Here is a 27,118-nt window from a genome sequence, read left to right on the forward strand (position 1 = left end):
GGAAAACATTCCAGCCCGGNAGCCGGGCCATGGCCGAACTTCTCCGCCGCAGGAGCACCCGCTCCCGTGCTTCTCGCCCCTGTCCCTGAGCTCCCTCTCCCTTTGACCTCTGGAAAACGCCGACTTCTTTCTGGGGCTGTGGCGAGGGGCGCGGAGCGGCCAGCAAGGATGCGCTGAGGGGCGTCAGCGCGCGCGTCTCGAGTGCCGCCGTGGGTGCTGGCGCGGGAGCTGAGTTGCCTCGACTTCCCCACTGCGCTCCCGCCACCCCCCTGCCGCAGTTGATGTGCAGGGAGAAGCCGGACATCATGATCCTAACACGTAAGCTAGACTTGTGCCTTGCCGCCGGGCCAGCTGCGGGAGCCAGCTGCGGAGGGGACTCGCCGCGGAGGAAATGTCACCCCGCCTTGTCAAGTCGATGCCTGTCGTTCTGTGCTTTTAAACGGCTTTCCGAGGAGGCTCGGGACCGAGTCGCCCAACTTTCTCGGAGTGGAGGAGGTGGAGTGTGGGGAAAACGAGGGTCATAGTTTGGGGGAGGGAGGTCTTAATTTCGGGTAATGACCCCTGGCTATCCACTGCTTGGGGGGTCACTGGCCGGCGCGCCCGATGGGCTTCGGGAAGGGCTGCGGTCGGGGCGACCGCCACTAAGGAATTGAAGCCCACGGTAACTTCCAGCTCGGGCTGGGGACGCCGGGCCGGGCTGGGGTGCACACCGGGCGGGGGCGCACGGAGGGCCGACTGCCAGCCCGGCTGAGCCGGCGACCCTGCTATTCGTACTCTTAAGTCCCAGGCGAGGAGCTGTGGTTCCGAGTCCGGGGACGTTCGGGGCTCAGTGCCTGCAGCACTTCGCTATACAAGTCCGAAATCGGTGTAGACTCCCCGAGATTTTATTATTTAGGGATGTTTAGCCCCCAGTGGCACTTGGGAATGTTTTGGGGTTTTTTTAACTATTTGAAAGTAAATTCAGGGGGAAATACGTTTTCATTTCAAACTGGTTTTTGCTCAGATATTTTAAATGCTGGAAACTAATTCAGACTTAAGAGAAGTTTGTGGTGGCTGCTGGCCCCTGGAGAGTGTTGCAAGCCCCTTGGCTTAAATGCGAGGGGCGCCTGCTGGGAGGGTTGCCGTGTGCCTTCACGTGCTGGGGCGTTGAATCGCGTTTCCTAAAATGCGGGGTGGAGATGCCCACGCCCTTGTCTCCGGAGGAGGCGCCAGCGCGGGGCGAGTCCCTGGGCCGGCGAAAGGAAGGAAGGAAGCACGCCCGACTTTTTGCGTAGCAAAGTCATGGCCTTGCAGAACGCTGCCCCACGCTGCCTCTGTGTCCCTGTCCCCATCTCCGACGTCACCGGCTGAGACTTTGATCCTTCCGAGTTTCTCCCCTGGCCACAGCAAATTGGACCTGCCACGTGTAATTTGCAGATTGTGGTTATTAACTAAATCCGTTCATCTTTCCAGCCTACATCCCCTGTTGCATGCGAGGGGAGTTAGAACAGACCAGAGTGAGGCTGGCGAAGTAGGAACCCTAGGTCCGCAACCTGCTTGCTGGGCGCGTCTGGGGAGTGTTGAGACCTCTCTGTACCTTCTTCCTCTGCAACATGGGGATTACAGTTGTATTTACCACGAGAGAAGGTTGTGAGGATCAAATGAACTAACACAGTTTAGCACTGTGTCTGGTATTGATGGTTCACAAAGACCAAATACATGCTCATTACTGTGGAAGGAAAGTCTTGCATATAGTTAATAGTCTGCACCTTGGAGAAGAAAACCTTGCCTCACGTTGGCGTTGAGTGAGCTTTTTTACACATAGCAAACGGGTTCACTCTCGGGTTTCAGAAGCTCTCTCAGGGGCACCTGGGTGGCTCAGTCGGTTAAGCGTCTGACTTCCTCCCAGGTCATGATCTCATAGTTCATGGGTTCGAGCCCGGCATTGGGCTCTGCGCTGACAGCGAGCTCAGAGCCTGGAGCCTGTTTCAGATTCTGTATCTCCCACTCTCTCTGATCCCCTGCTCATGCTGTCTCTCTCTCTCTCTCTCTCTCTCTCTCTCAAAAATAAATAAAAAACTTTTTAAAAATTAAAGAAAAAAAAAAGAAGCAGCTCTCTCAGCCCTTATTGGTGAGGTGGAGCAAAGCAGCCTAGGCACAGCCATCTACTCCAGAAAGATTCATGGGGGTGGCATGTATGACGCATTTGGATAGAAAAAAAAAATCACAGCGCTGGTGAAGGTAAAATACAGAGTCTCAAATTACTTTTTTTTTTTTCCCTCAAACTCTGTTTGCTGAAGGGATGAGGGAAAATAATAGCCCGGCAGAACTCTGAATGTAAATCTATCAGCAGCTCCAAGAGGTTGACTAATTCAGCATCCATCTGGACTGCAGGCTGGTCCTCCACAGAGATAATTCGCAGACCAGAAGTGTGGAATTAATGGAGGCACCCAGTGCCATCTTGGCTTGCAGACTGTAGCAGATGGCCAGAGGGGTGCCCTGTAAGTCAACAGCCCCCCTAATGGAAGAACTAAAGTCCTGGGGAATGAGTGTCAAATAGTTAGCAGATGTGTGTTCAGAAGTTATTTCAAGACATTTTCTGAGAAAATGTTGGCAATTGCATGTATTAACTTTTATTGTGGCATGCCAGATTTACAGCGTGGCCCGAGCCTGGCTGCATATTTTTTTCATTAGCACTACTGTTCAGAGCTTAAAATGAAGCACAGCAGACTAACTTTCTCTCCCAGCTGCTCTAAAAGTTTGCTTTTGACCCAAAAGTAAATAAATAAATAAAATAAAGATTTTATTTTAATTCAAGCCGAGTGACACCTTACACCAACCTGGCCAGAAGCTCAAGAACAGGGACTGACTTAGTTTCCCGACTCCACAGGATCAAAATAAGTAGCTTCCCACTTAAATCTTTCCCTAGAGTGGATGAGAACTATGATTTCAGTGACTTAACCTGTGACTTTAACTTACCAACTTTAGATCTTCTGAGAAACACCACTTACTTACTCCTTCAGAGTGAAAAGGTCGAACAGTTAAGCAATTGACTATGGCTAATTGAAGGCAGTGTTCCAAGTTTTCATACATTAGGCTAGCCAGAGGATTTTCCTATAGTTGTGGAGGAAAGAGGAGAGGCCAGATGCCCTTTAACCTAAAGCCATTTTTTGTTTCTTATTTTGTTATTGTTCAATACTATAGTTCAAAGAGCAAAGACCGGGCAAAATTTAAGGGTGTTTTTCCATTAAAAAGCGATATTTGGTTGCTTCTGGAAAATATACCAGATTAATAGGAAAACATGTTACGATTAAGTAAGTTCTGACTGTAAAGTGAGTGAAAAATGTATGTAGTACTTAAACCCTTACCAGTGTGGGGCTTAGAGGGGGTGTGGGAGGCCCCATGAAGATGCCTTCCAGTCAGTCTTGGTGGGGTTCCAAGAGGTGGTTCAAAATACAAAAATAAGTACTCGACTTTCCCTTGGTGTCCCTGTGGAGATTTTAAGCCATGATGCAATGTTAAAATGAGAGTGGTATTTTTATGACCGAGGCAGGTAAATATGCAATTTGAAAATATTCAGGAAAGGGCGATTTGGTCCAGAAGAATGGGGGCATCCAAAGTACAGTGGGTGAAGTGAATCGTACATTTTTGAAGAGAGCCTTGTGCTGGACAGGATGGTCCAGTATTGTAAACACAAGTTTCTCATGCTTAACTCTCCTTCCTAGCAACAGGAAGACGGAAATGAGGCCATGCAAAAAAAAAAAAAAAAAAAAAGGCCCTGAAGGGCTCCAGACAATACTTGACCCACCCTAACGTTTTCCCTGTAAAGCCAGAAGACTTGCAAAAGTTAAAAATAACTTCAGATGTTTCCCCTTCCTCTCTGGATATTGCCAAATCACTAAAGACCGAATTCTTAGAGCTTTAGAACACTATAGTCAAACCTGGCCCCAAAGTAGAATGGACATCAAGGCTCACATCATGCCAAGCCTGTTCTCCAAATTATAAAGCAGACCTGGGGGGAAGGTGGTCTTGATTTGTTGTTTGCATAGTTCAGTGATTAGAATTCTAAGAGTTGGGATCCAGTAGAGGAGAGAATTTAATTTCTAAACATGGTTATTCCCCCTAAGTTTCGCTGAGTGCTCATTTTAACAGGATTTACCCTTAAAGTCTGGGGTTGCAGGCCTACCATGCAAAGGAATGATGTGCACAGCATTCAGGACCTAAAAAGTGTTCCTTGCTGTGGCGATCAAGGTGAACTAATGCCCAGTCATAAAGTGTTAACACCCAAACACTGTGTCCTCAAAAAGCGCAGTCTCCCAGTTCGTCCTGTGAAATTAAGAGGAAATGCTTTTCTGGAGAAGTTTTCACAATTCTCCTTTTATCAGGAATTCTGAGACTTGAGGGTCATTCCTCTTTTAAGAAAGACTGTGAGGTTAAAATTTGCTTTGTAGGAGTGGGCTGCTGGTAGAAGTGCAATCAGTGGTGTTTTCTTTCAACCTCAAATTAGTCAGAAATCTAATTAATGGAAAAGGGGAAGAGTCCCAGCCGGGAAGGACTCTCTTCCTGCCTGTGTGCCCTTTTCCTTGCGCGATCCTGTGTTGTTGTTAAGGATTATCGTGATCAATGATAAGGAGTAGGGAGTAGTCCTGCTGAGGATTCTTTAATTAGGTCTACTCTGCCTTAACTTCTTCACTATACCTTCCTTGCTGTGCTGCACCGGAGGACAGCCTTGTGCATGTATTAGTGTGGATAGTCTTACAGTCCCTCACAAGCAATAGTCAACCTTCTCTAGTATGAACGCTCCTTTTTAATTTTTATAAACAATCCACAGACTTGGGGCAGGATGGTAATAGTAATACAGAAGCTAAAATTTCTCACGTACTTTGCCCTTACCGCACATTTAACCTTCACCTCAGCAGCTCCCGAAAGACATAGGATCATTCCCCTTGGACAGATGAGGAATCCGAGGCTCGGAAGAGTTCCATCCCTTGCCGAAGGTCGCTCGCTGTACATGGCAGAGCTAGGATTCCAAACAGGTGCTGTAACGTGCAATTTAGGGAGATGTGCTTGGCTGGAGTAGAGTCCATTTAGGAAACCGTATTCGGTGGCCGTGTAGAGCCCTGCGGTTACTTTGCCGTTTCCTAAGGGGCTCACATAGGGCTGTAATTTTAGGGTCCAAAATTGACAAATTGGTGGTTTCTATGTCCCCCCTCTGGAGCGCAGTGAATGGAGACTTGAGCCTTTGTCTTTCACGTTTGGGGAAAGAATCTGGGATTCCATTTTCTAGCTTCCATGGACTATACTGAATAACGCTTTCTTCAGGGAAAGCATTTTAAAATATTTCTAAGGGAAAATTTTCTTCCAGATGTCAATGAAAACATTTGAATAGCATCTTGAAAATGACTGCCTATTAAGACGTAATGTTCTTGGTAATGTCCTTGCTAGCGTTAAAGTGGGAATTGATTTCTCTTAATCATTCACCCCCGTTTTGTTTTGTTTTTTAATTTTGCTGCTGAACTGAGTTTCATAGTAGAAAGTACACTTCCTTTTCCACTCACACAAGCCTCTGCATGGTGGCCTTTTCATGTCTTACCCCCTCCCGTCCCCAGGAGGAAAATCAAAAACTAACTGAAGGCTGAGGTCAGTGAAGCCGGAGTCCTCAGATGCCTTTGACACCTCCCATCCACATTTTGTTCTCTTCCCGCCCCACCTTTGAGTGTCCCGCAGAGAGGATTGCAGGCTGCTTCCTGAAGCTTGTCAGAAAGGCGCCTTCCTTCTCCTTGCAGGAGTCTCTAGAGGATGTCTGAGGGACAGAAGTTTTCCACACCCCGAGGTTGTAGCATTTCCCAGGCTGCAGCGCTGAGGAAGCCATAGAGGAAGGGACCTTGGAGGTGAGATGGCCTGTGGCCCATGACTGCGCCGCACTACAGCCGGGCCTTGCCGCCTTGTCACAGACAAGTGACAAAGTAGATAGAAGATGCTAAAATTCTGAAATCATCTTCACACCCAAGTCCGGAGAAACCATAAACTCACAAGGGGACAATGTCCATACAACTCCCATTTTCAGAGATCGCGCAAAAAACGGATCTTCCGTGATGCATGTGCGTCTCTAAAAGTCATTTCGTTGGGAAATTCCAGAACTTTGCAAAAGCAGTCTGGAAAAACATTGCCTCTTCCCTGGTGAAGGGCAGCCGAGATGCCTGGAAATTCAGTGACTAGTCCAAGGTCATATGTGCTTCAAGCCTCTTCCTGCCAGCATGTGTAAACAAAAGGTGGATAGCAACCAAATGAGGGTCTCAAAGTGTTTGTAGGAAAGATGTATCCATATAAAACCAGAAGCCTTCCTAAACCAGATGGACCGGGTCCGAACCACTTTTCACCATTAGATTGTGTGTGTCTCGGGGGCTGGTTGTCACCAGCATTTTTAATGAAAATAATTCTTTAGCTGCCCTAGAAGACAGTAGTCCTAGATTTTCCTTACACCTTGTGGCACACAACTAAGAATATCAAATCACATAGTGTTTCCTGTTTGAGGTTAGACATAGGAATGCCTAACGGCAGCTCTCTTTACTAGTCGCTGCCCTGTTTTTTCTTTTCATTGGGCTTTGTTTGGGGGTTACTTAGTAGAATAAGCTTTGATAACACGTAAATGAAAGAACTGATGTGCCTGCAAACGTTTCATCATGGAGATAGGGGGTTGGCTACTTTAGCTTTGTAACCAGGTATTTTGCCTTGAATTGTAAGTTACAAAGGAAGTGGATCATATAATCTTAAACCATCTGCTTCATTTTATGAAAAAATGAGATTCAGAAAAATAAGAGCTCTTAAAAGTATGTTATTTAGATTATTTCCTCTCTTGAAATTGTTTTCTTAATCTATGCAGTTATTATCTATAAATGGTTTAGTATTTTAAGTACTACTTCACATTATTTTTCTTAGCACTGCATGGTTAGGAATGCATAAGTATTTGATACAGAATACTAGAAATGTGTGTGCGTGTTTGTATGTAAACCAAAGGGTTTTAATCCCACCCCACAAAGAAATGAAATAGGAAAATGTGATGATCCTGTATCCTTTTCTTTAATAGCTTATTTTCATTTCAGTATGACTTCTTTGTGCTGGGTAGTAAGTGCCAGTTTTTGATTAGCTGAGAGATATTTTCTGTTCCTGGAAATAACTGGATCGGTTTAAATCTGGGTACCCGAGAGAGCCTTGTCAACCACGGGCTCAAATTAATACCCAGCTGTTTGCCTTCGGGAGGGATGAGCACATACTTTTTGATGTGATATAACAGTATTTTGCAAACACTTGAACTAAATGATCCCCCAAAGGGGATGTCAATTGATTTCATTTCTGCATTGCTGGAGCCTCTCTTCATGTGCATAATACCAGGTATAGGCTTGCAGGGTGTGTTTCTCGGGGTTTCCTTTTTTTAAGGCAAAACCTTATATTAAGTTGTCATCACATTACTGGGAAAAGATAGGTCCTTTTCCCCCCTTTATATTATTTCTAGGAATGTTCTTTATTAGAAAGCAACAGATCTGCCACCAGATCTCAAGCAGGAGAGGAAAAAAAAGACTTAAGAAGGAAACTTTCCCAAACTTACAGTTTTTACTTGTACTGAAAAACAGTCTGATGATTTAAAAGTGAGGGTAATCTTTGCAGGCAGTCAAAGTATGCAGAAAGTGCACTAACCCAGGAGAGCAGGGCCATTCTGGAACCTTCAGCGAATCACCTAAACTCTGAAACCAGCTTCCTCCTTGGTGAAGAGAAAAGATGAGAGAGGGTCCAAGAAGCACGTCAGCACCTGACTCCCTGATTCTGTAGAAGTTAGGATGCTACTGAAGCCAAGCACGAATATAAACACTCAGTAAGCAGAGTAAAACTCCCGAGTTTTCTAAGCATGTTCCTCCTATAAGGATGAGTTTTTTAGTTTGAGGGCTGTAGACTCACACATGAGCAAAAATATCTAGGGTCTTGAGTTCCCTGTAATACGAACATAGGCTTCATGAGACAAATCAGGGAACTGATCCATTAAAAACCAAATTACAAATTTTAGCGATACGCTTCAGTAAATCTGCAAAATTGGAGAACTCACAGCAGTTACTGTTGATCCAGTTTTTTGAGGGAAGAAAAACACCTCCGTGGAACTGGGGATAAATCTAGAAGCTTAACAATAGCAATGGAAGCTATTCTAGAGGTTGTCTTAGAGGGAAGGGGAAATTGGCATAAAAGAAATCTCAGAGTCAGAAACCTGGGGAATTTACTACAAAGCCCAGGACAGTCCCAGGTTTTACAGATGAGGAAACCGGTCCAGAGAGATTATTTTCTCAAGGCTACCTAACAAAGCAATACATTCTTTCCTAGACCTGTTTTCCTGACCTGTTGCAGAGGTAATACTTTGCCTTCTTGGTGTGATGGATTATTAGAAAGCAACTCTTTTACATCTGAAGAAATAACGTTGGCTGCTTTTTGGTTAACCAGGCTAAGGAGATGCTTATATGTGCTCTGTGGGAGAACCTGCCTTCCACTTCATGCCTCCCTTCCTTTTTCAGGGTTCTAGTACATCGGACTGCTTAGCATCCTTTCACAAACTCCTGTGCTTCCCCACCTCTCCACCTGGCCTATTCTGTCTCCTTTACTCGGAATCTTCTCTCCCCCACCCAGTCTTACATAGATTATAACCCCTCCTTAAAGGCTGAGCACAGACCATGTGCTCAAGCAGCCCCCTCCCACCTCTGAATTCGTACGTGTCTTTCCTGTGCCTCAACACATTCTCCTCTGTACTTCATGTAAGTTCTTAGTTTACCCTTCCTTCCTTCCTTCACTTTCTATTCCTTTCTCTCGCTCTCTTTTTCTCCCTTCCTCCCTTTCTCTTTCTTCCTTCCATCCATCCTTCCTTCCTATCTTTCTTTATAAGAAAAAGCTATAGTGTGAGAATAATACCTTTCAAACTGGTTGCTTTGGTGAGGAACAAATAACTAGTTTTTTCAATGGAATAGAAAAATGTTAAGACCACATAACTAATTTTAAGTGTTATTGGTGAAACTTGTTTCAGTTTTGCGTGTGCTTGTACAGGCACGTGTTTGTATACATGAGTGTATGTGTGTGTATACACATGGCATACATACATTTGTGTACCAGATCATAACGTTAAATATATTTCTTATCATGGATCCTGGTCAGAAAAAAATTGGAAAACCACTAAAACAAAAGTCATATTGTAGCTGTGTAATATTTATTCATTGAGCAACTACCTTGTGCTCAATAGCACTGCTATAGGTGCTTAAGATGTATCAGAGAGTAAAGCAGACAAAGAAATGTGCCTTTTGGAGCTTATAGAGGGGAGACACAGAAAGTAAACCTAATACATATTTTGGAAGGAGAAAAAATAAAGCAGGAAAGGGCATATGGGGTGGGTGAGAAGAAGCCAGTGTAGCTAGATCAGTGAGCCCAAGGGAGATGGGGTGACAGACGGGTAGATGAAGGAGCGAGGGCATGCAGGACGTAGGTAGTTTCACCTGTGAAATGAGCATTCATGGGTTTACTGCAGCAGGCCACTTGGGACTTCACAAACACAAAGACCTTAGAATAGCCCTTAGGAAATCAGCTCTTCCGTCAGTAGAGGGTCATCGGACACCACGTACTCAACTGTGAATTACCTTTCCATTTGGCTTCCTCCTTCTGGGCAGGAACCTGTGTGTGATTGTCCCTGAGCACAGCTGGCAGCGTACTTAGGAGATGTTCAGTAGATACATACCGAGCGAAGGGGGAAATGGAGGACTGGCTTCACTTAAGTGTAGGACTATCCCAGAATATTCCTGAAGGCGGATTTGGGTCAGCCCCAGTTAGGCCAAACAGCCTTAGAAACTGAATTAGTATCGACTGGTCTTCCAGAAGCTTCCTTACCGGTTTCTTTCAGAATATACACAACAGAAGTTTAAAATGCTTTAAGTCACCTGAGGGTAGGAATGTAGTTGCTAGTCAAAATCTTGGCTGTGATTAGATAACGTTAAAGTGTAGTAAATATTGTTATATACATTTTGCTATCTGACTTAGCCCATGTAGAGGGCTAAGTCATTCATTTTACATAGGTGAATCCTGATCACCAGTCTTTGGCAGTTGTGGGTGTTTAACGTTTATTTTTATTAATTGCGAAGAGAAGGGGGGTTGCATTATAGTTCTTAGTCTGTTTTTGGAGGGAGGAAAATATTAATGGATTCCTTTTTTTCCTTCAAACAAATCTGTTTGTGCTTCTAATATGGAACAAGTATTCTTTCAGGACATATAAATGAACTAAGAAGCTTTTGGTAAGTGCATCTCACCCAGCATAGGGAAGGTGGGAGAGAAAAGTTGACATGGTAGAGAAGAGAGAATTTAGGGGTACAGGGGAGAACAAATTAAGAGCCTGCAGTGTGAGAGAGGAGGCTGCATTCTGGGAACCCCAAGGAATTCAGTAAGATGAGCAAAGCTTACATTTAGAGGCCTTCCAGGAGACAAATGCGTAAGGCAGAGGCCAAATTAAGAAGGTTGTGGGTCTGCTGAGGAGTTTGGACTGTATAGAAAGGTGGTGGGGAGTCAGTGTAGAGTTATAAGCAGGAGAGTAACATGATGAATTATGTGTCTCATAAAAACAAATCCAGGGGCTCAGGGACTCTCGGACTAGAATAGATTTGTTGTGGGCAGGGAGGGGCAAAGTTCAGCACAGAATTCCACTGGGAGGCTCTCAGGATAATCCAGGGAGAAAGAATCCCAGACACCAGCATAGAGAGAAATGTGTGGCTCAGTGGTTCTCCATCCTGGCTGTCCTTAAATTTATCTAAAGAGTTTTTTTTAAAAAAGGTATTCCCTTGACTGAGAAAATCTGAATACCTGGGAGTGGGTGGTGGTGGTGCTTTTAGGAAGTTCCCCAAGGTGATGCCTACTGCGTCAGCCCTGAGATCAAGTTTTTGAGGCCATGGTTTGCTTCTCCAATGGGCTGCCCCATGAAGCCTGCACGGCAGTCCTGTAAAATTGGCCGCCTCAATGGTGGCTGGAAAATGGGTAAGAAGAATCTTTTTCCATTGGAAGAATCCTGTGTGACCAGGGTACGGAAATGAATTCTGTTTTGGATCAGAAAATACCACCTGCCTTCACACAGCTAATGTGCTTTTCTGTGGCTGTAAAAGTATCAACATTTCCACTGATCTTTGCCCACAGGTCTGTCATATTTGGGGGAATCCGAGGAATCTGGAAAGTGCTTGAATTTTCTTGCATTCTTCCAATTCCTTAGACTTTTATTTAAGAGATACATTCCATGTAGCTGTGGCATTTGCCTTGAGTCCTGATTTTGGTAGCCTGTTGTCAAAGAAGGCAGGGAGCCTAACCATTCCCCCTGTGAAGAGAGGGCACACAGAACGTGGAAGTAATCACATCCCAACCCAGTTGCTGTTGCTCAACTGGTTTAAGATCAGCGAGTTCAACAGAATGATGACGGGGTTGGGGAATTTCTGTTTAACTCACTGTTGAGGGGTAAAGGGAAGATAGGGTCATCCCCTCATGCCAAGAAATGTGCAAATATGGACTAATCGTTCCCAGCCTTACACAAAAGGGTCTCCTGGACCTCATTCATCTTATATAACTAACCACTAGAGCTGTTTCCAATAAATACTTCCTGTTTCCTCAACACATTTGTCTGTTGTTTGCTCAGAGAAAACCCAGGCATTAAAGCGGCATTGTATTTCCATTGTGCTTTTGGTTTCTGATGGCGTTTTTTGCTCGGTGGACAAAAAGATTTTTAAAAATCATCTTCGGGGCACCTGAGTGGTTTAGTCACTTAAGCATCTTACTCTTGATTGTGGCTCGGGTCATGACCTCACAGTTCATGGGATTGAGCACTGTAGCAGGCTCTGCTGAGAGCATGGAGCCTGCTTGGGATTCTCTCTCTCCCTCTCTCTATGCCCCTGTCCTGCTTTCACACTCTCACTCTATCTCCCTCTCTCAAAATAAATAAAAAACATTTTAAAAAATCATCTTCATAGTTGCATATATTGAAGGAAAAGCCATCCCTTTAGAGCCAGTTAGAGATCTCCAAAACTGGGCATGAGAATTTAGTGACTGAAGTAATGCAATGTGTACATGGTTTTAATATTTTAAAGGTTGCTCAGTGTCGTATGTATTTTTAAGGGCAGAACCTGTCTTGCTCATTTCTGTGAGTCCTAGTTCTGTCTCCACCATGGCATTTGCATGTAAAGAAAACTCATTTGAAGAAGTGATTTCTCTGCTTGTTTCCTCATCTGTGTATCTTGGGGATTTTAGTAATCCACATTTTAGGATCAATCTGAAAAGTGAGTGAATTAATATGCCTTAAGTGCCTCGACAGAGCCGTGCACATACTAAGCACTCAATAAAAGCCATTGACAATTGTCAGGAGGCCTCTGGGGGGCAACATTTGGGATAGGCCTTGAAGGATGAGTGAATTTGACACTGAGAACATGGGACAGCGTTTCATGCCAGTAAGTCACAGTGGTGTGTGCCGAGATGAGTTTACTTTGGCAAGGAGACAAAGTGAAGAGAGGGAACTGAAAAATTAGGTTGCGTACCTCACGGAGAACCGGGGAAACCATGCAGAGGTGTGCAGACTTGATTTTCCAGGCATTGGAGCTCTAGTGAGGTCAGTGAGAGAGAGAGACAAGATCAATACTGTAGATTGGAAAGTGTGAGGACCTAGGTTTGGGAAATGGACTCTCTGAGAGAGAGAACTGGAGACAAGCGCTGTACTTGGGAGACCAGAGGGAAAGTAATGGACTGGATCAGGGGGCGAAACCAGAAAGGGTGTTCTCTGCTCCACTTGGATGAACATATGTATCCATTTCATGTTAAATAAAATAAAAATACTGATTTTTTTTTTTTTAATCAGCACTTACATCAGATTGTTACCATTTTCTCTCAATAACTGGAAAGGGGTGGGAGTGAAGTCCATAACTATTCCATTTATTTAAAAACCAGTGACAACGTTTTACAGTTTTTACAATGTTCTAATTCTGATGTCTGTAGGAGCAGTGTTCAGTTGTTATGCAGCCCAGGTATTCATGAGTGGACTTTTTTTTTTTAATTTTTTTAATGTTTGTTTATTTTTGAGAGAGAGAGACAGAGTGCGAGCAGGGGAGGGGCAGAGAGAGAGGGAGTCACAGAATCCGAAGCAGACTCCAGGCTCCGAGCTGTCCGCACAAAGCCCGACACAGGGCTCTAACTCAAGAACCATGAGATCATGACCTGAGCCAAAGTCAGACACTTAACCGACTGGGCCACCCAGGCAAGGCACCCCTGGACATTCTTAAGTATAAACTAGATAGCAACTTTCCTATTTCCCATGGTTTCACATCTGAAAGAAAATCACATTTTCATCCGTTTTAGGGTAAGGAAACGGAAGGTAAAATTTCTGGATCTCTGCAGTTCTTGAAAATACTGCTTTTTAGCCGTTGTGTAACTAAAGGCCGAGGAAGCAAACCTTTGCCTGTCCACATCATTGCTTTCTAACCAAGTGGCCCTGAGAAGAGTGGCTATTTGGACACAGCTTTGTAGATGACTCTGTGGTTGTGTGGGGGCTTTTCATTTCCTTAGTTGTGGGAAGTGAGTTAAGAGAATGACAAGACAGCAATAGGCCACTGGGGTTCGTGAAATCACGGGGGCCCTTAAATGAGCAATATGTTTGAGAACACCTGGTAATTTGTAAAGTATTACATAAATAAATGTGAAGGCTTTTTAGAAAAATGCCATGTATCTTACATGCCTCTTGGCAGGAAGCCATTGTAATAAGAAAATCAGGAACATGCTCTGAATAGGTGGCAATATTGGCTAGTGAATTGTGTCTAATTCAGGCTTTTGTGCGTGTGCTGACCCGGTGTCCTGTCTGAATATAGTCAGAAAAGAGTACACAGTGAGAATTTCTGGTAAATATTAAGAAAGCAAGTGCATTTACTTTTTAACAATCTGCTATTCAGAGTCTAATAATCCATTCAATGGAAGTAACCTCTAAATAGTCAGGAAAAGCAAGTTATTTTTTTTTTTAAAACTTTTTTTAAGCAAACACAGCTTTTTTAAATTTCCTTGTCTGTCTTTGAACAGGAGCCACAGAGATAGAGGAAAAAGAAGTTTCCTCCTTCTTTAAAATAAAACGTTGAGCTTTTATGTTTTTCCAGCAATATGGTTTTCTAGAAAATGTTTATTTTATGATTTTACGTAAAGCTGCATTAATCCCTTTCTGAGACAAGGCGTGGATATGAATACATGAAAAAATGTTAAGTACAGGTAATCCACACTGGACAATTCTGTATATTCTTGTATTCAGTGCAAACATTGAGGTTCTTATAAATGGATGTCCCTTTCTCCACCAGTCCCAAATTCACTCCTGCATCATGTTTAATAATGCTGCTCTCCTTGCTACGCTGAAAAGATTCGTGAAAGTAAACTTGGTCATGCCATTTATTTCCACTCACGGGCCTTAATTGTTTTTAGTTTGAGTGTTAACTAACTCACCAGGAGATAGCAGGTTGTTTTTCTCTTTGGCACGCTCTATAAGGACACCCCTACTTGCTTTAATGAATGTGAGTGTTCTAAATTACCTTTCTGTAAAGGCCAAGGAACTAGTGAAATAATATGGGGGAAAGTGCTCTGAAACCGTTAAGTTACTAGACAAAAGTAAGATCTGTATGCTCCTCCTAATACGGATTTTCCACCTCCCTCTGGCTCAGAGGAGAGATGCTTAATGAAGATTTGAATCTGGAGTAAATTAAGCAATGTTGAGGCATATATATATGAGTGAATCACCTTACATAACTGAGTACTCTAATGGCCTATGGAAGGTGGGAAGAAGAGTTGAAGGAATATTCTTTGTGCAAGTGGAGAAACTAATCAGTGTGCCCCAGACCTCCTCTGTGAGTCAGTTTTAACGGGATTGTAAATATGTGCTTGAGTGAGTTTGAACACAGTGTGTCAGTTGCTCTTGGGCTTTCTGTTTATCAATACTATCTACAAGATGTTAACCACAGGGAAGCAGGGCTTTCTTAGGCATTTTGGCCTGCCAAGACTGTGGGATTTATGGACCTAATGCCCTCTGGGTCACCTGACAGCCTGGGTCTCTTCTGCTGGATGCGCCTGAAGGCACACTGCCTCAGCACCTGGGCCTTTTCTGCACATCCCATTGTGGGGCACAAGGTCTGGTCCATTGGGCAAGTTAGTTCTCTTCCAGGGCATCACGTGTATTTGGTGGCCTTTTGTTGATGTTAAGACTAAACCAGGTTAGACCATCTAGGCTTAAAATTATTTAATCCCTCCTCAACCTGCTCATTATGCCCTGTTTTCACACTCATTTGTAACCAGAACACAGGAGCGGCACAGAGTAGTAACCTACTGTTAAGACCCCATTTTTAATTTTTAAGGAAAGACGGGTCGTTATATGCATCTTCTATAGTCTGAAAAGAAGCACAATAATTTAAACCATTTTATTTAAGTGGCTTTTATGTATGTGTCTATGTACTTATCTTGTTTATCCATTGTCACCAGACCTATTTTGCTTCTATAACAAAATCAGAGTTTGTTGAGGAAGAAAGCATGCTGGCGTCCCCGTGCCTGACATTGCTGTCTTTCTTCTGTTCTGTTACAGAAATTGAAGCCAAGGAAGCTTGTGATTGGCTACGGGCAACAGGTTTCCCCCAGTATGCACAGCTTTATGAAGGTGAGTGGGGAATGCCATTTTTTTTTAATTGGCATAATTGTATCCTTGGTTCATGATATTATCGATCTATGATTTATTTTCAGACATTTTAGTGTTCACTAAAATATTTCATTAAGAAAACAATGTAGTACATCCTAAGGCCCCCATCATTCAAAAGCTAGGACCGTGATTATAGTGCATCTAACATTTTCTCCCATCGGGTGCCTCTACCCCCTACCCAAAATAACGATCATCCTGAAACTTCTGTTTATCATTTTCCTTTTGCACTTTCCTAATACATTTTTATAAAGTTGCTTTGACCCTTATAAAAAGGATATTATCCTCTATGTAATCCCGTAGGATTTAATTTTTTTCAATATTAGTGTATTGTTAAGATTCTTCTATAGTGTGTGTCCCTCTAGGTTGCTTGCTTTGACTACTGTGTAACAGCCCATGTGGGGGTAGACCGCGGTTTATGCATATTCACTCCCTGATTGGTGGGCATTTCAGCTTTTCCTGTTTTATTTTTATAAACTGTAGTCTTAGGAACATTCTTGTACATGGTTGTACTCTTGTTGTACATCTGCAGTAATTTGTCTTGTCTGTAATACGTAGGGGCAGAAGTATTGGGTGACGGAGAACATGTATGTTCAGTTTTACAATGCAGGTTTTTCAAAAGTGCCTGTATTGATTTTCACCCCTGCCAATAATTCTGTAAAGATTCTTTCTGTTGACATGCTCTCAGCACTTGATTTTGTCAGACTTTAATATTTCCCAGTCATGCAGATGTATTTTGACTTCCGTTTCCCTGATGGTGAATGGTAATGCTCATTTCTTCATATCATCTGGCCATATGTATTTGCTCTTCTGTGAAATGTCTGCTGCCCATTTTTCTCATGAGTTGATAGCACTTTTCATAATGATTTGTAAGAGCTCCTCACTCTATATATAGTAAGCCTTTATTGGTCATGTGTTGCAGATATATTTCCCCAGGTTGTAATTAGGCTTTTTACTGTTGTTTAGATTGTCAGTTGATGAATATTATTTTCTCTGTGGCATTCACAGTTTTTAAAATTTTTTTTAATATATTTTATTTATTTCTGAGAGAGAGAGAGACAGCATAACAGGGGTGGGTCAGAGAGAGAGGGCGACACAGAATCTGTAACAGGCTCCAGGCTCTGAGCTAGCTGTCAGCACAGAGCCCAACGCGGGGCTCAAACCCAGAAACCATGAGATCATGATCTGAGCCAAAGTCACATGCTTAACCGACTGAGCCACCCAGGCACCACCAGCATTCACATTTTTAATTAACAAAAACGGATCTTTTTTTTTTTTAATTTTTTAACATTTATTTATTGTTGAGAGACCAAGCATGAGCAGAGGAGAAGTAGAAAGAGACACACACACACACACACACACACACACACACACAGAATCCAAAGCCGTCTCCAGGCTCTGAGCTGTCAGCAGAGCCTGATGCAGGGCTCGAATTCACAAACCATAAGATCATGACCTGAGCCACCCAGGACCCCTGGAACTTTAAAAAAAAGAAAATTTTTTTAATTTAAAAAAATTTTAAATTTAAATTTTAAAATTTTAAAAATTCAGATCTAGGCTGAATTTTTACTTCTTCATTTTGTCATCAGTGCCCTTCGCGGTTACTGGGATGCTGTAGCAGAGGGTGAAGAGCCCCTCAGGTGTGGCTCATCCTGAGCTTCCAGCTGCCAGCTGTTGGGGGGAGCATTCGTGCACGTGGCAAGGTGAACAGGCTGTTCATTTACATGGGATTTGTATCATACTGTACTTGTTATCATTTAAAAAGAATTGCAGGGGCGCCTGAATGGCTCAGTTGGTTAAGCTTCTGACTCTTGATTTCAGCTTCAGCTCAGGTCATGATTTCACAGTCCTGAGACTGAGCCTCACATCGGGCTTCATGCTGGGCGTGGAGCCTTCTTAAGATTCTGTCTCCCTCTCCATCTGCCCCTCCCCTCTTCGTGTATGCGCACACTCTCTCTCACTCTCAAAAAATAAAAAATAAAAGCTGCGCCTGGGAGGCTCAGTCAGGAAAACATGCCCCTTTGGTTCACGAGTTTGAGCCCTGCATCAGGCTCTGTGCTGGTAGCTCAGACCTGGGAGCCTGCTTCAGATTCTTTATTTCCCTTGCTCTCTGCTCCTCCCCTGCTCGCTCGCTCTCTCTCAAAAGTAACATTTAAAATAAATAAATAATAAAAAATTACACTTGTGAACCAGCGAACTCCATATATATGGGTAATTTGCAAGCAAATGTTGGGTAAATAGTGAGATGATCTCCTAAACTGAGAGCAAATTAAATGACTTCCAGGGCTTCTTCCGCCTTGAGCATTCTTTGCTTCCTTAACTCTGCTGAGATAATGACACTAAATGTCTCTCATTCATTCATCCATCATCCGTTCAACTACTTAACAAACCATTATTATTTCCACACCAACAGAGATGCCCAGCACTGTGGTAAATTCTACATATTTTCTAAAAATAAACACAGAATTCAGACATCAAAGAGGACCTTTAAGGGAGTGCCAGAATCTAAAAAAGCAAATGGCATTTTGGTTGATTTACATTTAGACAATACATCTTTTTCATCACCTAAGAAGGAAGGGGATGGTAGGAGAGAGCCATGAGGTGACAAAATTTCTAAAAGATTCAACTGAAATGAAATATTTTCACCAAAGATGTTTGGCTCTTCTCACAATAGTGATTTTAAAACATGTCTTTACACCTAGGATAACAGCAATCAGACTTCTTAGAGTAGCAGTGGCATTGGGCTCTCGGATGGAGCTAGTGATCACTGGCAACCTTCTTTACCGCATGAGCAAAAGCGAAAGCCCACTAGCCCATGCTAAGAGTAGGAATGGTGTGCAAGCTCCGAAGTGTGAGACATGATCAGCAGGTTGCCTTGAAGAGGGATATGGAGTGGGTGGGTGAGTCCTCCCCAGAAGGAAGTCAGGCAGAGACCAGAGAGATCATTTTTATTTCCCTGGCTCACTCAGCTAAAATAATTCATGGCCTAATTTACATGACCCCGTCTTCTTCACTGCAGCCCAGACTGAATGTGCAATATTTTTTCCATGAACTTGAACTCAGAATTGTTTTATTTCTAGACTGTGTAAAATATCTTCTTATTCCTCCATTATAAAGAAGATCGCTGATTCCTTTTCCTTTTTTCTTGTTTCTTTTTTCTTTACTTTCTTTTTTTTTTTTTTTTTAAAGGTACTTAGTTAGCCTGCATGCTTATTATGGTGGTGGAGTTGCTTATCTGTCCTTTAGAGAGAATTTCTGACCTATTAACATTTAGAGTATCTGTCTTTCACAAATGCTTGGAGGTGGGGAGGGCTGGAGAGGGCCCACCCTTCTATCGCCTTCAATTCACAGCTCCACTGGAGACGGGAAGATAATTGCATTAGCAGTGGAGGTAAGGTGGCTGTTCTTCTGTTCTCCTGTTTAGAAATTAAGTTTCCTCCAATTATGTTCATTTTTGGTGTTGATTTGCTGCCAAGCAGCACTTTCTTGTGAAGTGTCTGTTTGCTAAGACTCAGTTCCAGTCTCTGTCTTCCTTCCTAATGAATCCTGAAATTCAGACTGCATTTTCATGGAGTATGTTTGGGGTCTCTTCACATTTACAAGTCTTTTGAAGCATAAGCCTGCTTGGAGATATACTGTGTATTGTTCTGGGCTATAACTTCTGCGCTGCATCCTGCCGTTCTGTGCGCGGTGAGCATACACACGCAGTACAGCAACCCACACATTCCTTGTCTTCCTGTTTTGCTTTATTTTGGTCTTCGGCAATTTATACTTCCTGCCCTTAAATCCAAGCTGGAAGATTAAATCCTAACGTGAAGAACTGAGAGCTTCTTCTATACATTCTATTCAATTGAAATCATATCCTTTAGAAACCAGTCCTTTCAGAAGAGTCTAGGCCAATAGGAGAAAATCAGTTATTTAATTATTTCACTTCTCTCTTAACGTCTAGTGCCTACGCATGCAAGATTTTTTTTTTTTAACAGAATCATAATTTGAATTGGAAAGGAATCTAGTGTACAGTTCTGGATACACTAAGTTAGAATTGCTAAAGTAACACAGTCGTGGTTTCCTATGCACTTAACAGACATGTGAGCTTTTAATTTACATTTATAGATCTGATGTTATGCTGTGGGAATATTAAAAATATATTCTTTAATGTCAGCTCTGTCATTTAATACTTGAAGCTCTGGACATCCATTCAAAGTGATATAAAATGTCATAACCTCCAAATAGCTTTTTAGTCTGCTGTGCTTGTATTTACAATTGTTTACATTCACTATAAGCCTATAGCATTGGTCTGTAAATTAATGAAGAGATAAATTCCTGCCAATTTCATATATTTCTTCATAAATCTTGAGCTGCTTCATTGGTCTGCCTACATTATTCAGGGAATAGTATCAATAATCTAACTCTGACTTTCAGAAAAATGAATAGACTAAAACACTAATTATGTTAGTTTCCAACAGAAAAAAAAAAAGCTAATTCTTAATCATTATCTCTAGCAAGTAGATTGTTAAGAATATGGAGCTCCATTCTGTGAAACCATAAGAACGTAACAGTCAGCTGAAGAACAAGAACATTCATTACTAATCACCTGTATCCCCAGAACTCCTGAGAGCCCAGTCTACCCCAGTATTACAGCATTAGCCATTTTAGAGGCCATGGGGTTTTTTGTGGTGCCCCCCTCTCTCTCTGTCTCTCTCTGTCTCTCTCTCTGTCTCTCTCTCTGTCTCTCTCTCTGTCTCTCTCTCTCTCTCTCTCTCTCTCTCTCTCTCGGTTATGGTAATCATTGTTTCCTGCCCTGATGTCTTATTTCACCCATTCCTGACCCATAAAGGTACACACAAGAACTCTGATTTAGCATATCATATAAGCATTCTGCTACAGGGAAGACCGCATATACCGTATGCTTGTTTTTATCTAGTGGCGATTCCTGACCTCTTGTAAATTTCCACAGTGGTGCTGCCCATCATCGTCCCTTCTCCTTGAATGTATTTATCAACAAGTGATAAAAAAGGGAATTCTTCTACTGAGTTGACTTTTTCCCCCTTTCACCTTTTCAGTTCTGCTGTAACTCCCAGTAGTCAAAGAGTACTGAACTCTGCTACAGATTAAGGGATTTGGGATTCTATTGTTCTACAGCAGCTTGTAGCTGGCCTTTGTTTTAGGGGGAGTTATATAAACTCCTGAAAAGCCATATGGAAGTGCTAATATTTGTTTAAAAATAGCATATCCTGAATTCTCTTTAGCTTTTGATGTCATGCAAATGGTTAGATTCCATTTACTGCCACTGCCATTGTTCTCTAGACCTTTCCTTGGCCCAGTTTTCCGTGACCTCTTCCCTTGATCAAATGTGAGCATACACACATGGGGGGAAAAAAAACAACCACATTAAAAAGGAGCATCCTTCTGGTATTGATTCTGGCTTACATAATAATTTATAGCAAGAGTCTGTTGCCTGCTGATTTGTTTAAAGGTGGAATAGTGGTTTGAACCACTTATCTTTTGACAAGAAAGGAGCTTTGAGTTCACAGACCACTTTACATTTAAGCTCCTTTAGGACACTGATGGGATTGTCTTCAGTTGCTTTCTTCTCCCAGAGCACTTGATAGGAAATGAGGAGCCCTGCACACAGTGGGTTTTCAACAAATTACTTTTTTTTTCCCCTCTGCTAAACTGGGCTAGATTGGCAAGAATTTAGGTGTCAACAAATGTTTGTTTTTTTTTCTTACAGATCTTCTGTTCCCCATTGATATTTCCTTGGTCAAGAGAGAGCACGATTTCTTGGACAGAGATGCCATTGAGGCTTTATGCAGGTAAACAGAAATGCTTTGAGTGTTGTTTTTTTTTTTGCCTGTTTTAAGAATGCAGTATTATCAAGATGATTTTTGCTCAGCTTTGTTGTACTAATTATGTCAGGTGTTTGATTAGTGATTAGTAATTAGTGGTTCTAGTAATTTACTTCCCTATATATCATAGGCCCTTCAGTTACAATAAGTAAAATCTGTTGTTTAATATCGCCATGAAATGGTACTCTCCTAGGAGGTACTCAAACAGACCATTTTGTATTTGATACCATATGATTGCTGAAACAGGTAACATTCAGATGGCTTGGAAATTTGGAACAGTGTTCTTTAAAAGGTGTATCTTTAAAACCAGATACCCTAAAAGAGTCAAAGCTGCAGTTACAGTGAATGGAAATAACACACTCAGAGGAATAAAGGGCAGGAGCGGGGGCGGGGGGGCGGTTTTGCAGCGATGCTAGAGTTAAGAGAACCATTGTTTGAGTTCCAAAGAAGCTTCTCTGACCGTCTTCAGCTTCCTCAGGTACAAAATAGTAACAATAGGATTAACTAAGGTTGTAAAGAGCTCTGCACAGCCTCTCACGGACGGTGGAAGTGGACAGGCAGTAAATGAGCACTGATGAGAAATGAGAATGAACCTCAGAAACCCCTGTTCCTTGTGCCGGTGGCTCTTTAGGCTGAGCGGCAGCTGGTGGGTTTTAGAGAAGTGGAAGTAATAAAATATGTAGCAGACAATGATGGGGCACTGGTAATCCTTTCAAACTCCTCCTGACTTTCTGTTATTCATTTTTAAGTGAATTCACCATTTGCAGTTTTCTTCAAAACCTACAAGCTATAAAAGCTGCATTCTGGAGTAAAATTATATGTAGAAAAAAATTAACGTATTTTATTGATTTTATGTTGAAAATTGAAATAAATTTTCTTTTATTCAGTATTTACGTTAACTTGTAAAAGCATTTTTAAGGTAGAATGACACCCAGTATCTGATTTCCCCTTTGTAGGCAAAGAAAGCAGTAGCTCAGTGAAAGGACTCGTTTTTGCCTTTTTTTTTTTTTTTTAATGTTTTTTTTTTTTTTGAGGGAGAGAGAAAGANTATTTTGAGAGAGAGAACAGGAAAGGGGCAGAGGGAGAGAATCCCAAAGCAGGCTCCACACTGTCAGTGCAGAGGCAGACAAGGGGCTCGAACTCATAAACCATGAGATCATGACCTGAGCTGAAGTCAAGAGGCGGGCACTCAACCAACTTGAGCCACCTAGGCACCCCAGTAATGCAGTGTTTTCTGAATCAGCTAACTTTAAGCAGTGGTTTTAGGGAAAGATCAGATGTTTAGAATGGGTATGAAATAGACTAATACTCATGGTTTAAGAAATGCTATATTAACCACAGAAACACTGTCGCTTTTCAAATCCAATTAAATGACTGCTTAGAAATGCCCAGAGTATGCACACATTTTCTGAAAAGCACCGAAGCCCAAGTCCCACACTGTAGTATGTAATACCATAGCTATGTCATTGGCAATGAAAAAAATGTCACTAATGCAGTTTGAAGGGAAGAAGTCAACATCTGGAATATAAACTACTCCAGACATTTTTAAAATGTTTTAATGCTTAGCTATGGGTAGAATTAATTTACTTTTCAGTTCGTCAAGGGTGATAACACATATAAATGAGGTCACTCATAAGATGAATCCTAGGAAATATCTACGCGCTGACTCAGATTACCCACTTCACACATTTTACGCCACTTAGTAAGTAGGTCCTCCAAGCAGCAGCAACAGTTTAGGAATTTCTGGGTCATAAAAATTTCACTGCTACATTGCAGCCCAAAGGGGTCATGATTACTTTCTTGAATACTTTTTTTTTTTAATATCTGTTTGAAATTTAATTACCTTGCTGAGGGGAAAGTCATCGTCTGCACTTTGTGATTTCCATGGCTCTCTCTGTTCTGTTCGAGAAGCCACCACCCTTTGAAGGGAATAAATCTGTGCTTCTGGATCTTTTGTAGAAAAAGCCTAAAAACAGCTAGACCTTAATCTGTATTTGGACTGTGTAATGTATTCTCATTGGTTTCCATTTTCTTGGATACAGAGAGTGATGTCACAAAGGTGAAGTGTGAGGAGGCAGTGAGGTAATAAGTATCAAAATGCTCTTAAAAATAGTAGACCCAAATCAGAGGCCCACATTTGAGTATGTGGAAAAAGTCTTGAGGTTAAGTGTTCTCTTCAAAACAAATGCTTCAGAATTCACGTAACAGTCATCAGCTTGTCCTAATGGAAAACCCAGTGGCTCTTGTCCTCATGTTCACATAGACTTCTCAAGGCAAATGATTCTTTCAGGAGGTCTAAACAAATGTTCTGAAGAAAATGATGGGGCACCTTCTTTGGAAATGCACGACCGGTTCTGAGTTGTCAGCAAAGTAGTTGAAGGTACCGGTTGTCCTGATTAGTGACATTTGTCTCATTGACTAGACTAGCCTCTTTCACATAGTTTCTCTGCCCATGGAATTCAAGGCCAGTGAATCACGAAGCTGTAGCATAGTTTGAAAATTTTCCTTGTGATTTGTCAAGTTCTCTCCAGACAGACTTCTTGTTGTAGAGTTCCTTTTTTGCCTTGTTGAGGTATTTTGAGAAGTTGATTTTAAATATATATGGAAGGGGCATCTGGGTGGGTTAGTCAGTTAAACGTCCGACTTTGGCTCAGGTCATGATCTCACTGTTCCTGAGTTTGAGCCCTGCTTTGGGCTCTGTGCTGACAGCTCAGAGCCTGGAGCCTGCTTCAGATTCTGTGTCTCCCTCTCCCTCTGCCCCTCCCCCACTCATGCTCTGTGTCTCTCTGTCTCAAAATTAAATAAAACCAAAAAAAAGGTTTTTTTAATAAATAAATAAATAAAAATGTTTATTTTGAGAAAGAGAGAGAACGCACATGGATGCAAGAAGGGGAGGGGCAGGGAGAGAGAAGAGAGAGAGAATCCCTCTGCTGAGAGTGCAGAGCCCCAGGATGCAGGGCTTGATCTCCTGAACCTCAAGATCATAACCTGATCCGAAATCAAGAGTCACATGCTCAACTGACTGAGCCACCCAGACACCCCTTAAAAAAAACTTTTTAAAGTTTGTTTTAAATAAAATAATCTTTACATGGTTTCTCTTGCCCCCTAACCCCCCCCCCCACACACACACACATTACAGCTGCTTCCACATACACCCTGGTGTTCTGCTTTAAGATTTATTATAAACATTCTTATACCTATAACATTGCTGATCTCTTAGCAGAGTCTACCTAGAGCAGAAGACTTGTAGATTTAATGTTCTCCTGAAAATCATGATAATACTATCTTAATATAAAGTCTGGTAGTGACCAAAAGTTACAGTTAAGGAACTACCATGTTTGTTTTTACCACACGCACCAATAGTCTTGCACTTATATTTGCAAGGGATTTTTGTATTCATGTCCTTGGAGAGATTGGCTTTTGTCCCAGTCTTGCTATATAATCCAACCTCAATGATAAGGCCAAGATCATGGGAGACTCACATTCGATATTAATACTGGGGGAGTGGTTTGCTCGCCTTGAAATATATACAGAAAATAACGCAAACTATGGCCTACCATTAGGATACCGCTTCTGACAGGAGTTTGTCTCTGTAGCATCTGAAAAATATCCCATATCACTGTTTTCCTTCGGAGTTAACAACTGACTCCTCCTATAAACACACCGAAGAATTATGTAAATAAGGCGATAATCATATAATGATAAGTACATACCCAAACCATCATCTTCAGTCTGCACTGTGTTGTGAAACAGCCCATTTCAGACAGAAATGTCTGAACTATGTAAAGCAGCCTGCCACATAATAGATTTCAACTCTGTTAGTTTTTAAAGCAAATTTTTCAAGCAATTGCACCGATTCCCAGAATGTGTCTTTAAGAATCAGAACAGTTTTTATTTGTCAGGTCTTACTTGGAAAATGGTTCCTTTTTCTTTTCTCACGTCTCTTGTACTCTTCTCTGTTTTCATTCTGAATACAAGGCCCAAATGCCCACTTGCTATGCTTTTATCAGGGTCCCTGCCGCTCCCTACAGCAAAACTCCTGAGGCTTTGATGGCCCACCTTGTCCCCCCTCCTCCTTCAGAGCAGGGAACAAGTTGCCCAGCAGATAAGACTGACACGTTCCTGTGGAGCTGGGCCCTGTGAGGGCCCTGGGGGGGGTGCAGCAGCCACGCCTTCTGGACAGATGGTGTGTGATACCAGTGTGCTGCTGTTCATTTCAGGAATCATGCTTAGGGCAGAAGGTGCTCCTGGGTATCAGCATCATTAGGATTAATTCTAGAAAAGAATGCAGGAGATACTATTTTCTAATGTTAAAGCCACCACGTTTTATTCTTGTGGCCTTGAACAAGATACGTGACCTCTCTAAACCCCCTTTCCTCATCTGTAAAAAGAAGGAAAATAGTAAGATACATACCATAAGGCTGTTGTGGGGACCGAGGTGAAACAACACATATGAAGCGCCTGACCCAGAGCGAGCCCCAATTCATGTCACCACAACTGTTTCATGTCACTATTGTCTCTCTCAGTAGCTGAGGTCTCACTGGTGGGCATTCCTTGGAGGTCCTGGGAACAGATGAATTTTACAGAAACCTCAAGGAATAACTTCCAGGCTTCAAAACAGAAATGCCATTAGCTTGGTGCTACCAACATAAAAAAGATAATGTTGACCTTTATAAAACTTTCCTCCTGGGTCTTTTTTGTTTGACTCAGATCTAGAGTTTGTGAAGCGGGCCCCTCCCCGCTGCTGTGGGCTTCCATGCCCAGTAAACCTGGTTATAAACACCACTCAACCATTAAAGCCCAAATGAACTCAAGTGGGTGTTTGATTACAGGTTTGATTAATGAAACCCAGACCTTAGACTAAGTGTAACCATGCCGGATTCTTTAAATCTTGAAAACATTTGAGAACTAAAACACTGTGGGTAAGTAAGTAAGGCAGGCCTCTTAGGGAGAGACCTTATAGCTACTCATTTTAAAGTTTGGGCTTCTTCTGAGTTATTTGTTTTCTTTCCCTCCCCATCAACCAAGAGAATTTTTCTGAACATAGGCAACATAGGCATCCTGAGTTATCTTTGTTTATTCTATAAACAGGCTACCACGTAATCTATGAAATCAAAGGCGGTCTTATCAGCAGGCAAAAATACATTCTATCCTCCTGCATCAAGTTGTTAGACAAGCTGCAAGAACAGAATCAGAAAGATAAAGCCTTGAAGCAGTCTTAGGGTCAGTTTGAATTTGGGTGAATTAAATGCTCTTTTCCTCTGCAAACGGAAGAATTGCAGTTGCAGGAAAAACCGGATAGCTGGCCATGGAAGACAGCAGATTCAAGGCTTATTTGAGGAAGACCAGGGGGTGGTCGTCTGGAAGCTATGAGAGAGGGCTGTCATTCACACTTTTACATACCATGTATTCCTGCCTATGTAAAGGGTTTCTTTTCTCAGCTATTTCATTAGTCCCCCAATAAAGAGTTTTGTTTTGGGAGTTTTTTGGGAGGGTGCGGGTTGTTTGGTTGTTGTTTTGTTTTGTTTAAGTATTTGCT

At 42.3% G+C, this 27,118-nt stretch overlaps 1 protein-coding gene across 4 annotated transcripts in view; it reads left to right on the top strand.

Annotated features, from left to right (window-relative positions):
* Window positions 1-27,118, top strand: part of LOC144238807 (rho GTPase-activating protein 7) — a 173,030-nt gene that overhangs the window by 127,493 nt on the left and 18,419 nt on the right. Inside the window, exons 1-3 of one of the 4 annotated variants that reach the window (XM_077772736.1) lie at window positions 27-318; window positions 15,623-15,694; window positions 21,465-21,546. In XM_077772736.1, the coding sequence (XP_077628862.1) occupies window positions 282-318; window positions 15,623-15,694; window positions 21,465-21,546 (191 nt within the window). In that variant the 5' untranslated portion in view covers window positions 27-281. Of the gene's footprint in view, window positions 1-26; window positions 319-372; window positions 496-15,622; window positions 15,695-21,464; window positions 21,547-27,118 lie in introns of those variants that run through there. The other 3 variants (XM_077772746.1, XM_077772731.1, XM_077772743.1) reach the window with 3 other exon arrangements.

Source organism: Crocuta crocuta, unplaced genomic scaffold (assembly GCF_008692635.1).
Source record: "Crocuta crocuta isolate KB4526 unplaced genomic scaffold, BGI_CrCroc_1.0 scaffold140, whole genome shotgun sequence".
In the NCBI taxonomy this organism is placed as follows: domain Eukaryota; kingdom Metazoa; phylum Chordata; class Mammalia; order Carnivora; family Hyaenidae; genus Crocuta; species Crocuta crocuta.